This window comes from Hirundo rustica, chromosome 19 (assembly GCF_015227805.2).
Source record: "Hirundo rustica isolate bHirRus1 chromosome 19, bHirRus1.pri.v3, whole genome shotgun sequence".
Classification (NCBI taxonomy): Eukaryota; Metazoa; Chordata; class Aves; order Passeriformes; family Hirundinidae; genus Hirundo; species Hirundo rustica.
Genome location: NC_053468.1, coordinates 2309872 through 2325503, shown reverse-complemented (window position 1 = coordinate 2325503; position 15632 = coordinate 2309872). Strand labels below are relative to the sequence as shown.

Sequence of the window (15632 nt, the reverse complement as noted above, 5' to 3'; positions counted from 1 at the left end):
CCTGCCCCTGAGCTGTCTCCTTCCCAATGATAAATGGTGGGAAGGGAAGGGTGAGGGGGACTGGGGGGATCTCTCCAAGCTTTGAACCGGCTGTGTCGTCAGAAAGATGAGAAGGAAGAACAGACTCAGTTCAAGCAGAATTTATATTTGGATGAAATCCTTTTACTCTTCATCGCCTTTGGTGCTCTCATCAGTAAGGCTTAGCCCAAATCCTCACCCAAAGATGTCTGATCAGCTGAGGCACCGTGGCCACTTCGATTTTTTGCCTGTAAATCATCTCCTGTCCCCACTGCCATCCCTGCCCGGCCCGTGGCTGCTCAGGAGCTGTCCCTGCTGCCTCCAGCCCCTGCACTGCGACTGCTTCACGTCACTCTGATGCACCAGGCAAGTTCATCACCTTTCCAGGATGTCCCATGATTGGTTCCTCATGGCCAGGGCAACCTGCTCCAAAGTTCCAGGCTAAAATGAGCTCATGGATTTAGAGGGGATAATCGACGGTTTGAGTGTCATCCTGTTCCGTTTTCAGCTATCCTTCCGTGTATTAGATTCACAGCTGATATTAAATACAATATTAGCTTCAGACTTTTGTTATTCTCTCAGTAGCTGCTCAGATACCCTGGGCATGAGTAAAGTGCAGTTTTCAGTGTGGCTGTGCCACCCACCTAACTCAGGCACTCCGTGGCTCACTCCTCAGCTGCACTGCACAGCCAAGGCTGCAGGCTGGGCTTGGTGAGGGGAAGATTAAAGGGCTGCTCCTGCCACACTGAAGTCTCTAAAAGTTTTCCTATTGACTTCAACAGAAACAGGACTGAGCCTTAGGATTTTGGCATGAAAACACAAAAAATACTGCTTTTCATCTCTGCTGAAGTGCAGCAGGCACCGCTGCCTGCCTGACGTAAGGCATTGTTCTCTGTACATGTTGTTCCGCAGCAAATGTTCAAGGATGCGTCCGTCCCTGCTGGCAGGGGCTGAGGATGAGTGCACAAACCTGGCCCAGCGTCCTGTTATCAGTGGGAACCTCCCAGCTAGAAAATACATCTGTCAAATTTTGTCTTTCAGGATTGTTGCTGCCCAAGTAGACGGTGCTGACATTCCACCTCATTTTTCTTATTAAAAAGTCAACTTTGCACCAGTTTGTAAATACAAGCCCGCTGCAAATGTTCCTCGAAACTGCAGCAATGTATGGTTCAAAGCCAAAAATTAGTGTTTGCTGAGAACTGAGGAGAATGACAACAACAAAAAAACCCCATGAAAAATGTTGGCATTTGCCAAATACTCCTTCAAACCTCTTCCCCATCTATTTTTCAGTGGAACAAGAGCCCTGTGACCTGTTAAAGCTATTCCTCCTCTTTTCATTCCAGTGGGGTTTGCTTTCCTTTTATTAAATGAGTTTCTAATTAGCAAAAACTGCAGTTATCCTGATTGTAATTGAATTAATGTTAGTAGCACTTTGCACTAATTCATCTACTTTTTTATTTCCTTCTCTCAGGACCTGGTTCCAAAGGTGGGCTGGGGCTCAGGAGGGCAATTTCCATCCTGAAAGCCCCTTGCTGCAGCTCTGTGTAAATCCACTGGGACATCTAACTGGCATTCCCAAAAATGCTCGACGGGAACATTTGCTGGCCACAACCAGGAGAATCTTCCTGGCAGGAACGGGGGCCTGGAGGCCACAAACACGGGCAAGGTGGCACAAAACCCCAAGGGCATCACCTTCCCCAGTCCTCTCCCAGTGAGGCTGAGCAGCCAGGTTTAAATTTAATTCTGGTTTAAGTAGGACAAGGCTTTGTGCTCCGCTTGTACCACTCCTAAGATTTTCTTTTCTTTAATTTTTAATCTTGATCAGGGTGATCTCCAATCACACTGAAATTAAAATATTGTTGATTTTTTTTTTTTTTCCCTGTTTAAGCACTACTGCAGAAACATGAGTGGCCAAAGAGAGAGGAGGGGGGTTTTTTTCCCTCTGGCTGGAATTTTTCACTATAACCATCCTCAGGGGAGTTCTCATCTTCAAAAGAGACATTCTTTCTATACAAGCTGCAAAAAGAATTATTTAATGACTTCATAAATTAATACAGAGAGGCACAAATTTTCCAAAATGTGGAGAGAGAGAAAAAAGAATTCATGTTTGCCAAAAACACCCCAGCTCTTCCAGACTTAGGCCCCTCTTGAGCCCGTGAGCTGCCAATGATGCCAAATTGAATGGTGGGGCCTTTGGCAGGACTGAAGTTTAGCTTGTTTAAATTTTGGCAAATATTCCTATTACTCACATTCTCAGCAAGCTGATACAAATATTTGTTCTATTTAGAGGGAAGTCCAGGCTCAGTCTGGCACCGAGTGCTGCTGGGCTCGGTGGAACGGGGCCTGCCTGTGCCAAGATTAAATTTGGACATCTACCTTAAAGAAAAACAGAATTAGAAAATTCCCTGGGCCTTTTAGTACAGATTAGAGCACATCAATGGAAAACGGTCCTCGTGTGTATTCAGGTTTTTCTCACTTGCTAATTTTTGCTTTAATCTGATTTGAAGTGGGCCTGGTTTCCCTGAGCTTGGATTGCCATTCCCAGCTGCAGCTCCGGGCTGGAAAAGCCTTCACACACATGAACCTCCACATTCTTGAGAATTAAAAGCTGTTTAAACTGTAGTAAATCAAACTGGGACACAGTAAGCACACTTGATCTCTTTTAAAGCTGTGCAGGTTGTTGGGATTTTTTCTTCAGTGATGTCCCCAGTTTAGTGTTTCTGATTTGAAAAACAAACAGAGCAAATCCTCCAGGACACTCAGGATTGCTGTGCTCTGCTTCATCCCTGGGAATGATCCTGCTCAACCAGGATCTCGAGCAGGACCAGCACCTGCCAAGCTTTTCCGGGTGGGAAAAGCAGGAAAAGTCAAACGGGACCAGTGTGCCAAGCCTGGGAGCCTGGGATTGGGACTGGACACATACTCAGGTTAGAAATCTTTCAATGAAAACATAAAGCAAACTAAAAAAGAACAACCTGTTTCCATCCCAGAAATTAATACAACCAGCCTTTTTTTTTTTTTTTTTTCCCTGTGCTCACACTGAGTGGGATTTGTAATGTAAATAATTCAATGAGGTCTCAATGTTTTTGTCAAAGTCACACAAGAGGGGGATCCCACTAAAATGACTTTTCAGCCATTTGGAAATGGGAAATCTGCTCTGAGCGGCTGAACTGGATCCCTCTGTGTGGAAAAAGATCCTCACTGGAGAATGATTCATCCCATTTAATCTCAATGTCTGATCTCTCTCCAGTGACTATAAAAGGAACCCAGATGACCAGATTATCATATATCGAAATTTTACACATTTTTATGCTAACTCAGCCTTTCCCAATCAGGTCCTGCACTCATAAATATCCTGTGCTATTTTTATAAGGAAAAGCTCATTCTTTGGCACAGGGATTCCCAGGGCACGCTCTCAGCTCCAGTGGCTGCTGTGGGACAGAGCCTGGGCCCTGCCCTTTGCAAAGGCTGCCAGGTAAAACTTGCATTAATTACTTGATAAAGATTTCTCTACACTCCCTGCATTAACTAAAAGGTTTTGGGACAATTCTTACAGGAGTTACTTTTTAAACTGCCTTAAATCAATAAATACTGCATGGGTGAGTGGAAGGCACATGAAAAATGGTTAAAAATAGGAGCAGTGATTACTCATTAAAAATGACATTGTTATCGTGTTGGTCACCTTTGTAGAACAGGCAGGAGGTCCAGGCAGATCTTCCTCTGCAGCCTGGGCTGCTGACCCCACTCATTTTTGGGTTCCATTTGTCTGGTTCAGTGTTGATCCAGTGTCAGGGTGAGAAATGAACTGAGCACTGCAAATTCTGGGCAATGACACCCCCAGACCTCTCCCCTCTCCCTCCCTCCCACCTTTAATTCTTTACCACTGTCCCTGGAACTGAGCTGCACCCGTGGCTGCTTTGAACTCGGTGCTCAGATCAACTCACGTGACCCCTAAAGCAAAGAAACACCAGAAAAATCCCAAATAAACCCCTAAAACTTGAGGGTGGAGCTTTGAGATGGTGAACAGAGAGTCAGGTGTGCGCTTTGGGAAGGGTGAGGTTGGTGTGGTCAGGCAGCAGGAGACAGAAGAGAGACGAGGCATCTAAATTCAGCACAGAACATTTTTATACTAATTACTGAAAGGCACCCACAGACAGCTTGTAGTAGTAAAATGACTTTATGTTCTGATATGTAAAATAAAATGTCCATGCTATGTAACAAACATTTAAAAATTCCATACCGCCTGTATCTAATGTGGTTTCTAATAAAGATTTATCTGTAGTATATAGGGTTTTTTTGTCTAACCAATTCTTAGTTTTTACATCAAAGGTGTGTAATAAAAAAAAAAAAAAAAATTAAATAGATGTCTTTCAAGAAAAAAAAACCCTTTGCAACATTCATTTTTTATTAAGTATTTCATTTGTCAAAAGCAAAGCTGAACTGGACACGTGGCCTGCATTTGTGATATATATAATTTTATATATATATATATATATATAAAAAATATATATGTATATAAATAGCTATTCAGCATGCAAAAATTGTAGTGATTTCCAAATTCTGGTTACAAAATCCCCAGCAGTCACACACGAACGGTGCCGAGTGGCTGCAGGGGACTGTCCTGGCTGAAATGTGACCTCGGGGCCGTGGCAGCCCCCCTCATCCATCGGGCTCCCGTTGGGACGGATTCACCAAAACACAGAAGCACCTCTCCACTTCCAACCCCGCATTTCAGCTTTTTGCCTTTGCCTGCTTGGGAAGCAACGGGAGGAAATGAAAAACCCCAGCTTGCACTGATTAAAGCTTGGATCTGGTGCTCCCCAGAGGAAGCAAAGCCCAGTGTCACCTCTGTGTCACCGTCCCGTGGTGGCACTGCCCGGGGGCTCAGCAGGATGGACACTGCACGGGACAGGAGCTTTGTGGCTGAGGGCAGTGGGAGCTTTGTCCCAGAAGGAATTCCTCTGCTGCCCCACGAGTGTCAGCCTCCTGCACAAGCGCTGAGGTTGGAAAAGACCTCTCAGCTCATCAGATCCACCCGTGACAGCTCACAGGGACACTGCGGAGGGCAAAGCCAGCGCTGGAGGAATCAGCCCTGGACACTTCCACGGACAACAAAAGGAGCAATGAATACACTGGTTACAGATTTTACCTGTTCTACAAATATTTGTACACTGTAAAGCCTGAGCGCTCGTGGGAGCTCCTCGCTCCCCACCTCGCCATTAGGAAAACATTCCTCTAGGCCTCCTTTAGGCTGAGAACAATTCTGAGTTAGCTGCTAAAGAAAAGAACACAGCACAAAAGGCACGTTTCGGCTGAATACGAAAGAAATCAAGGACCAGCAAATACAGAAATCGGTTCTGGAAAGTATTAGCGACTTTTAAGCTTAAACTTCATAAATATATTGCAATAAGCAAACGTGATTCAATCGAGGGATGAGGAGTCTGAAGACACTTGGGTCTGTTCCTAACGCTGCAATTAATTTGCTGTTTGGCCTCGGGCTTTACTCTTCGCTTCTTGGCTTCCCACAGCCGCGGCCGATGCCGGTGCGGGGCAAGAAGAGACATCGGTGCCTTCTCCTCCGTGCCCGCGGCCCGGGCCCCGCGCTGCCCCGGAGCTGCCGCCGCGCCCTCACTCCCGCAGGAACCGAGGACAAGGAGCGCTGCCACGGCAGTCCTGGAGCCATGCACCCCATCGAACGGCTTTTTCCTTGGAGCTTTGGGAGCTTGTGGCTTCGTGAGCCAAGGACCAGAAAAGTGAAGCTCGTTTTTTTTTGCTTTGTTTTGTTTTGGTTTTTTTCCCGAAATAGCCGAAATTTGCTCACGGATGTTTAAGGTTACAAGCAAAAAGAACATGACTAGCTACGTCACTCGTTGGTCACGAAGATGGTTTCTACTGGATGAAGACACGAGAATGAATTTATTCGGGAGTCACTAAGAGCCTGATGAATCCAGCCCACCGAGCCAGGAGACGCTCTTCACCCACACGAATCCCTCTGGAAATGCACACGTGTCTCGCCGAAGTGCAAGTTACCCACAGGTATCAACACCGACCGACCCGCAGCGGAGCAGTAAGGTCGCCGCGGCCCCGCCGGGCCCGGGGCTCACCCGTCAGTCCAGTTCTCCACGGTCCCCATCCCTGAATGATACTGCAGCGACGACTCCCTGGCCAGCGAGAAGCTCTGTGAGTACAGGAACTCGTTGGCCGCGTTCAGGTGCGGGGAGGGCGCTTTCCTCTCGCACACGGCCGGGTGCACCCTCTCCCTGGGGAAGGCCGCGGCGGGGCCGCGCTCCCGGCCCGGGGCCGGCCCCAGCTGGTTGTAGACGCTGAAGGGGCCGTTCCCCGGCGGCTGCGAGCCCTGCGCGGCCATGGCCGGCAGCCGCGGCATCATGGGGGCGGCGGGGAAGTGAGGGGCGAAGGGCTGGTAGGGGACAGTCTCCATGGTCTGCACGCTGTAGCTGGTGTAAGGTGCCACCGAAGTCCACATGTTGCAGCTCAGAGGGGGCGGCGGCGGAGGCAAATCGTCGACGGCCGAGACGGCGGCGATGTCGGCGCTGGAGCCAGAGTACATGCAGGCCTCCCTCGGGGCCACCTCGCCGCAGTAGGACGGGCTCAGCATCTGCTGCTCGTAGGGAGGCGGCGAGCGGAAATAGTGATCGTCCCCCACCGAGGACGAGGCGTCCAGGTAGGAGCGTTTGCAGGGCAGGTCCAGGTGCCGAGCGCTTTCTGCAAGAGAAATTCACGTTCAGGAGCAGCTCCGCCGGGAGCCGGCGCTGGCACAGGGGAGTGCCCTCGGAGGCCGCGATTATTTCGCTAAACTGGTGCCCTTTCTCAGCTTAATCCGGTTAAACCGTTTTAGTTTGAGAAAACAATGTACGACATCAAAAAGACATTGTGCTGCAAATGTCAGGCTAATCCCCCTCCGGCCTCAAAGCGCTCTGGTGACATTCGTCAGTTTAAGTGAGGGACTCTTCTCACATCAGGGATTACTCCACGTTCATCCAGATAACCCAGGGCCCTGACACTCCTGCACGGTTCCTCCTGACAAATTCAAGAAGTCTCTTAAAGGGTCTTATCACAGCCTGCCTTCCTGTCGTTGCAAAAATGACTCTACATTGCCCAGATATTCACGTCAAAAGCTGCAGAAATATTTCCAGATAAAGGAGCCCTTTCCCAGTCAGCAGCCCTTCCTCACCCCTCTCTCCTGTGAGGACCATGGCCCTGTTCCCCAGCAGCTTTCTGTTACTTATTAGGAATATTCTCTGGATGAATTAGTGAATTCATCTGCACATTAAACATCTGCTAAAATTACACATTTGCCTTGCAGCCCTCATTACTGGTGCTGTTAGATTCTTCATTTAGCCGTGATCAGAGGATTCTCCCAGCTTAAATAAATTAGCAGGCAGTGAGACATGCAAATAGAAGGATTTTTTTCTTCTGTGCGAAATTTTTCCATTTAACTTAAAACATGCCATGATCTCATCTGATGCTGGACTAAAACGAAGAGAATGCAGTCACAGCTCACTTAAATCTGAGAATGAGTGGATGAGAGGAAAGGGCTGCTCATACCAAACTTCCACAGTCCCCCTGGTCTGCAGATACTGAGGGAATTGCCCATGGCTTTGCCTTGGAAAGTGTAGAATTTTTGTAATGCTAATGGCCTCCTGCAAACAATTTTTAATCCAGCTGATCCTAGCAGTGGATAATTTTCCACTGAAGCTCTGTGCCATTTGAATTACACATTCTAATTAATTGTTTCAGCTCTGTCTCAGAGTCTGAATTTACCTTCTATGGGACAAAGCCCCCAAAAACTGCCCCAAACAGCAGCTCTTGCCTCCTGCCCCTCCAAAACACTCCAATCACAGCAGTATTTTTGAAGATCAAGGCCCAAGAGACCAATCCAAACCGAACTCATGCTCTCAGGTTTATTTTCTGTAACATTTTTTCTAGCTGTGAACTCGAGTTACCTCTTCTCTTTAGACAATGGTAGAAGAGCCCTGAATCTCTCTGTGCTGTGAAGGTGTTGAGTGGCAGATCTTGAGTATCCGAAGCTGCAAACTGCATGTGAGCACCATTCTCATACTGATAATGCTGAAGGCTCTGGTGATTCCCATGGAGGGGGTTCACATCTGGCTTTGCTGACAGCTGGCCATGGCTGGACACCAACCTCTGCCTCATGATGCTCTTGGAAATTACTGGGTATTCTTTGCTAAAAGAGGTGGGAAAAATTAAGGCGGGTTAGGCAGCGATCGGCATCATCAGAATTTCATCAACAGAATGAGGAAATGTTGGTTTGGCTCCCCCAGAGCATCCCCAGCCCATGACTTCAGCACCCTTTGCTTCAGATGATGAACTCACGGCTCTCCTCTGGGTGTGGGCACGAGCTGAGGGCACAGAGCGTGCCTGAGCTACAGGAAGGGCTTTTGAGGATTGTCAGTGGCATTCAGGCACGAGCAGACACGGTGCCCTGTGGCTCTGGCACCTTTCAGCTGCTTCTCCACAGAGCTGCAGGCCGTGAGGAGCAGGAGGAGGAGGAGGGAGGTACCTCTGGAGCCGTGCCACGCGCAGGTCGCTGTCGTCGCTGCCCCGGAAGCCCTTGGCAAAGGGGTTGTTTTCGATTTTCAGCTGGGTTATCTTCAAAAGGGCAAAAACAAGAATAAAGCGTTTGAAAGCAAATCAGGCCAAAAGTGCAGCAGCAGCAGGGCTGAGCTGGTGGGTCTCGAGGGGCTCAGTCCTGATGACCCCTGTGAAATGCAGAGTCTGGGTCTTATTCTAGGCCCTGTGTTCTTTTTCTGGACTCCTGATAGAATTTGTCTGATTTAAAAAGTTTCCTATGGTTCCATGTTAGAGAGCCCTGCTTGTCATGGTGTGGCTCTCCCTGCCCCCCGTAACAATTTAATACACCTTTATGGCCACCATTCAGTCATTTTAACTGTGAAAAGCATCCCAAGGCAAGCAGAGCTTTATCCCTGCACAGCCTCTCTCCCTGCTCTGAGCCCCTGCATCCCATTTGAATGCTGAGGAGAGCAGCCAGTTCTGCTTTGGGATGCTTTTGCACGAGTGTTGCTGTTACTAACAGCTACACTTTTAGCAATGTTGAAAAATATCCCTTACCAAAAAAAACCTCCTGCGAGCACAGCTGGCCGCTATCAGTGCTGGAGGGGAAGGTGGTGACATGTGAATTTAAGCGGCCTCCAGGGCTCCAGCTCTTCCAGGGAAGCTCAAGCAGCTGATGAACCACAAGAAGCGTAGGACCCTTCCAAACCCACAGCCTGACAGCAGGTTTGTACATCTTAATTTCATTTCGTTATTTAGTGATCGTGGTTTTCCTCTGATGTGAGCAGGATCAGGGCTTCAGCCCCTCCTTATCACCTTCTCCTGGCCTCATCCAGCCCAGGAGGGGATTTGGAGTGAACACACACCTTCCTCACTGACCTGTGCTCAGGGCTAAACTCTATCCTCAACTTCCTTTTTTTTTTCCTTTAGGAATACAAATATTTACAACCACACTTCTTGCTAGCAGGAGATTTCTGAGCTAAAAATACTTCAGCAGTTTGTTTCTTCTAAAAGAAACCCAGACCAGGTTTTTAATTGTTGATGCTTAAGAGAATAAATAAAACCATTCAGGCATTCCTCTGAGGTTGAGATGTTCTCAAGACCACACTGAGGTCATGGTGAGACCTTCTGCCAGCTGTCACCTGCTGCAGGTCCCTGTGTCCCCTGCTCAGGGCAGTGTCCATGCCCCCAGCCTGCAGACCCCAGGGCAGGAGCTGGGCAGCACCACAGAATCTCCACTGAAGAATTTGGGCTCATCTGGGACATTTTCCCTAAATCTGTCACGTCCACCCTGTGCTGCCCACCAGCCACAACGCCCCCAGCGCAGCAGGGACAGTGCAAGCGTGGAGTTTATGGAGCACTTTGGGAACTTTAGGGATGAAAGGCACCATTGACAGCAGACATTTTAAATATGTATTAAATATAAGCTCTTTTGAGTCTTTTTGGTTAACCATGTTTAGGCAATTGGTCATTTTACATCAACAGCTGCAACTTTTCTACCTTCAGTGTCCTAATGGGCATTTTCCCCCCACCCTGCCTGACCACACCACAGCCATGTTTCTGCTCTGAGCCTCTTAACTGCCTCACTAATTGCAACATTTTTGCAAGGACTCTATGCTTCAAGCATCAAAGGGCACACAGGCATCCTGCTTGGGAGGAAAAGCTCTGGTCAGGTTATTGGGGAGGAAGAATTTCACACTTGTTCCTGTTCCTGCAGGATTTTCCTATGAATGAGTAGAAGAGGAACTGGTCCAGTTACACACGGCAGATTTCACACTCGGGGACAGGAGGGCTCTGGCAGTGCCACCTCACTCTCTACCTTTATGAATCTTGATGCACTTTAAAAAATCCAATTTAATTATTAATTAGTCCTCATACAGCAGTTGGACTTTACCATTAGGGAAATGCCCGGGAGCTGGAGCTGGTGCAAAGGCAGAGCAGCAGCAGGATAGACTCTGAAGCCTTTCCATCCCCCGTCCCTGCCCTGCTGAGGTGACACAGGGAGGTGACAATTGACTGTCCCACTGCTGCCAGTCCTGCTGCGATCCAGCCCTCAGACAGAGCTCTGCCCCCTGCGCAGGTAACACCCCCCTCCAGCCACAGACCAGCCCCTACAGCCCACAGGAGCCCCGACACCACCCAGAGCACAGCACTGAGCCCCAAAACCCCCCAGCCTCCTCCTGTGTCCACGTGCAAACCGCAGAGGCGGCGCCCAGCTCCGTTTTTATGGTTACATTCCTCATCTGTCTCACTAAACACACATTCCATAATTACTGTTCACTGCAGATTTATGGGCAAGCTTTACTGCTCATTATTAGATGTGCTTTGCTGCTTGAATGACGTCCCAGCTCTGTGAGCACAGCGAGTCAGGGGAGCCCAGGCTTTGCCAAAATATTGTTACCAGCAACGTCCCTGCTCCTCCAGAGCTGCATCCTGGCTCATCCCTCATGCTTAAAGCCAGCATGGAAACTTGTCCTTTAAACCAGCAGAACGGGAAGATCCTCTCACAAAATCAAGCATTTGTAGCCCCAAAAGCTGCCTACCTTGTGGTTCTGGTAGGAGGTGACAGAGATGAAGGAGGTCTCTGGGAAGATGTGGGTGCAGAAAGCCGTGTTCTTGGAGCCGAACGCGTTGTTCTCGTCCGCCTTCACAATGTGCAGCCGGGGCTGGTATTTGTGCATTGAATTGAGGATGATCTGGAAAACAATTGATGCTCGAGTGAGGAATCCATTCAGAAAAGAAAAGAGACAAGCCGTGGCTGCTGGACACTTTGCAGCAGGACCCAGCAGAGCTCAGCTTTAGCTTCGCTTGCCAGTTAGAAAGGAAAATTTACATTCTAGAAATGCACATGGACCGAGGCACAAAAGGTATCTGCAGCTCTGGCAAGCAGAGCTGAACTTAAAGCTTTCCTGGTAAACCCTCGTTTTCCTATTGCTATTGGATAGAATCAGTCTGGGTGGAAAAAATGTCATTTTTTTTTTTTTCTCCAGCTCACGCCAAAGCTGTACAATATATAATTCCCCAGCAGCCTGGTCTGTAAAGATTCCTAATAAATACTTTACTGAGCTGAAAAATACACAGTTTAGCAGAGGGAAAAAAAAAAAAAAAACACAACACAGAAACCACAGGGGAACAAAAGCTAGAAAGCTTTTTTTTTTTTTTCTTTTATCTGCTGGTAAAAAAAATAACACTCCAAAGCAGCAGATTGGTTTTTGCTGCTGTTTGTGGAGTGGCTGAGTGTGGGTGGCTGGTCTGGGCACCTCTCCTCTCTTCAAGCCTTGCCCAGTGAAAGGCAGCACCAGCCAAGGGATTTTTTTATGGAGATGCCAGGGGGGCTGGGGAAGGGCTGAGGTCCAGCAGGGCTCACAGCCTGGCTCCAGTAAAGGGGTCTTTGGCGGAGCTTTTGGGGCTGAGAGGAGCTGCCCAGGCTCATCCCATCCCAGCACTGAGATCCCACAAAACGGGGATGTGCCCAGACACTGCAGAAGAAAATGGCTTCAAGAAATGGAATTTCTTTTAAGAAGTGGGATGGTTTTAAGAAAAGCCTTTATTCCTTTTACTGAGCAAAGAAGAAATACTGCTGCCTTGTTTTCTCAGCATAATCCTCTCCAATCTCCTCCTTCCGCTCCCAAATGGGCTCATTGAGCCCAGCTGCTCCTGGGAGAGAGGGATCCCAGGCAGGCTGTCACCCCCGGCGTGCCCAAAGCCCAGGGCAAAGGAGGGGACACTGTGATGGGTGGGGTCTTCTACTGGTGGAGGGATGGAAGAATGGAGGGATGGATGGATGATGGATGTACAGACGGATGGATGGAGGGATGGAAGGGATGATGGATGTACAGACGGATGGATGGAGGGATGGAAGAATGGATGAATGGGTGATGGATGTACACACTGCAGCACAGCAGCATCACTTCACACCAATTATGGTTTTAGCCAGTTTTAAATGAGAATTACCAAGAAGCAGGTTTTGCTCAGAAACCCTTTCTTCTCCATGACTGCCATGTCCAGAGCATGAGAGAAGAGCTCAGAGCAGCAGCTCCAGGTGCTCCAGCCGGGATGGGAGGCAGCGCATGGAGCTTGTGCTCTCCAAACCCCCTCAATCTACTGCCCACAGTAGCTGCTGCATTATGCACCACTTAAATGCAATTTTTACTGTTGACGTTTTCCAGACAACCCTCCCTGCTCCCCAAGAGAGAGAATGAGGAATTTTTGGCATTTTATCAGCTTTGCATCAAGCCTCTGAACCACTTTGTGGCCGTTGATGTGCAGGGTGTAGACCTGAGAGGGTCGGCTCAGGTTTTGGGCTGGAGCCTCTTTGCTTTCATGTATCAGCCACTCATAAAACAAAGTAACACCCCAGGGACGGCACTTTCATAAAAGAAGGGACATTTCAATTTTCAGTAATTAAGAGTTGAGCCATGCTGATAAATAATGGCTGTCTGGAGCAAAAGCTGGGGTTTGCTGAGCTCTCCTCACCGTCTGTCCCACACTGCCCAGGACGGGGGACTTCTCCCCAGAGCCAGAGCAATTCAGCTTCAGGATGTAGAAAACAGCTTTAAACTGAGATTTCCAAAGGGAAAATTAGGAGCCCAAGTTTTGATACACCCTGCATGAAGAGCCTGTGTTCCTCCTCCAAAGCAGGATCCACTGGGCTATAATGACCCCTTTAAAAAGAGAAACGCATTCTTAATAACATTTCTGAAGTCAAGGAGGCCAAACAATTTCCAAAATGAACAAATGAACTTCTTGGAGCCTGATAGAAGGACTCAGGGAAGGATTTCTGACAGATGCTCAAAGTTTCAGTTGTGGCTGCGGATGTGCCCGGAGGTTCATCATGAAAAAACCCCTAAGTGGCCTAATTTTGCCACTGCATTTACAAGTTTGGGCATTTCTGTCCCTTGAAGAAAAAATGAATATTTTCCCACCTGTCTCAGTGCAATTCCTGTTGGAATTTGAGTGTGTGGCTCCCCACCAGCTGCACAGAGAATTTCCCACACTTTTTTGGGGGTCAGCAACCACTCTTTGCATAAACCCAGCATTTTACTTAAAAACAATAACTGCTGCACACAAATCCTCCTTACTTGTGCTTGTGTTAATCCCTGTGCCTTCAAAATCCTTCCAAACCACCTCAAAAACAACCTTTAGCCACAAAACACCGAGTCTGCGCAAAGTGAAATGCCAGCAATTCAGGCTAAATAGTTTTCAAGGCTGCTTTGGAAAGCTAAAAATACACAAAACAAATGTAAATTCCACTCCAGTGACGAACATCAGTGGAAAGATTAACTGCAAGAATTGTGTCAAAAATGAGAAGTATTTTAATTGATGGGACAGAGCACTGGGCAATGACGTAGGAGCCCTCGGCCTCAAAGGTGATGCTAAAACAGTAACTTTGTACTCTCCTGCACTGGCCTTTTTCATGGGGAGATTAATTCAGACACTGTCACACTCATTTTTACGTTGTTTTTGTACAAAAAGTAGGTAGTTTGGCATAGTCCGGCCAGGACCCAGTGGTGGGGACCTTCCTGGGCTGCACCAGGTGATACCCAAGGAGCTGCTGGCTATTTTGGGAATTGTTTTGCACCTCTTGGCTGCTCCCCCTGCCCCTGGATGTGCTTTGGTGGCGGCAGAGGAGCCAGAGCATCCCCAGGGCGATGTCACTGCTACCCCCTCAATGTCACACGTGCTGAGAAGACTGAGAGAGCCCAACCCCCAAGTCCAGTGTGACCTTACACAAACGTCCTTTTCATTCTTATTTTCATTTTCACCCCCCTGTCTCCCTCCTTTGTGCTGCTCACACACTTGCAGCTGGAACTTCAGCTGTTACAGAACTCAGCTTCTTCGGTTTTTTTGCATTCCCCAGCCAACAAGAAATGCTTTAAAAAATGGTGTCATTTGCTCCTTTCGTTTAATTTTACTTAGGAAAACAAACTCCTCTAACTTCTAATCTCTCCCACTGCTGAGTAACGTCGGCTCCTGGGCCTGAGTGTGCACGATGGGGCCCAAAGGCCATGAGCCGAGCTGGGGAAATGGTGCCACATTCCTTGTCACAAGGCAAACTGGCCTTGAAATCACCAGTAAAATGGATTTACTTTCATATGAAATTTGGGGAGTTGATTTAAGAGCTCCCTGTTTCGCCAAGGTATCAGATGTCAGATGATGCAGTGGTTGCTATGGCAACTTCCCTTTTTATATTGAATAGTAAATGGCTACGAAAAAGCCACATAATTTTATGGTTGCTCCCGGGGGATCACATAACTAATATAAAATCTTGCATTTTAATATATTTTCTGCTTTTTTCTTCCTTCCCTCTATTCTTTCAAAGTGAAAAAGCCTTTGAGCTGAGGCTGGCTCTGGTCCCACTCTGGGACTGGGAGCCGGAGCATGACGGCCCACAACAAAAACCCGACAATCCAGTGTTCTGCATGGAAAACACGGTGTTTTAACCAAGAAGGCTCTGCAGAATCATCTCAATTAAGATTTAGAGCACTTGGTGGTATAAACCAGCCCAGACTGAAGGGGTTTTTAGGAGTGAATGGTTTGGAGATGCTCCATCAGCACTGGAGCTGACCCAGCTGTGCTGCCCGGGATGTGTCCATGGGATTTGGGATCACAGTTCCCTCTTCTCCCTGCACCCAGCCCAGGGACACCTCACCCCAAAGCCAGCCTGAAAATCACACCAGCATTTACAGTGGGAAAGACCCAGTTCAACCCAATAAAACATTCTGCTCCCACACCCTCTCCAGCAGCTAAAACACGAGCTCTAAAATTCCCTGAACCTCATCCTATTGATTTTCCCTTCCCGGGAGAGGATTCTCCTCTCTGTCCCAAGGCTGCTCCTGCGGGGCTGCAGAGGAGCCTCCCAAATCCACACATTTGTCCTGGCAATCGGCACAGCGGGGAATAAAAGAAAGGCTGGAAAATCCTGGGAAAAGGTTCAACATGAGCTCAGACAAACACTTCCTTACGAGATGGCCAAAGCCGGGATTTCTGGGTTTTTTCTCCCTCGGTTCTTTTTATCTCCCATCAGCTGGAATTCATTGGGCTTTGGGACGCAGCTTTGG

At 48.2% G+C, this 15632-nt stretch overlaps 1 protein-coding gene across 1 annotated transcript in view; it reads right to left on the bottom strand.

The window, feature by feature from the left end:
• Positions 1 to 5333: 5333 nt before the first annotated feature.
• Positions 5334 to 15632, bottom strand: part of TBX4 (T-box transcription factor 4) — a 31940-nt gene continuing 21641 nt past the window's right edge. The window contains exons 6-9 of the mRNA XM_040082471.2: positions 11115 to 11267; positions 8561 to 8649; positions 7983 to 8224; positions 5334 to 6741 (exon numbers count right to left, since the gene is read on the bottom strand). Of these exons, the coding sequence (XP_039938405.1) occupies positions 6119 to 6741; positions 7983 to 8224; positions 8561 to 8649; positions 11115 to 11267 (1107 nt within the window). The 3' untranslated portion in view covers positions 5334 to 6118. The remainder of the gene's footprint in view (positions 6742 to 7982; positions 8225 to 8560; positions 8650 to 11114; positions 11268 to 15632) is intronic.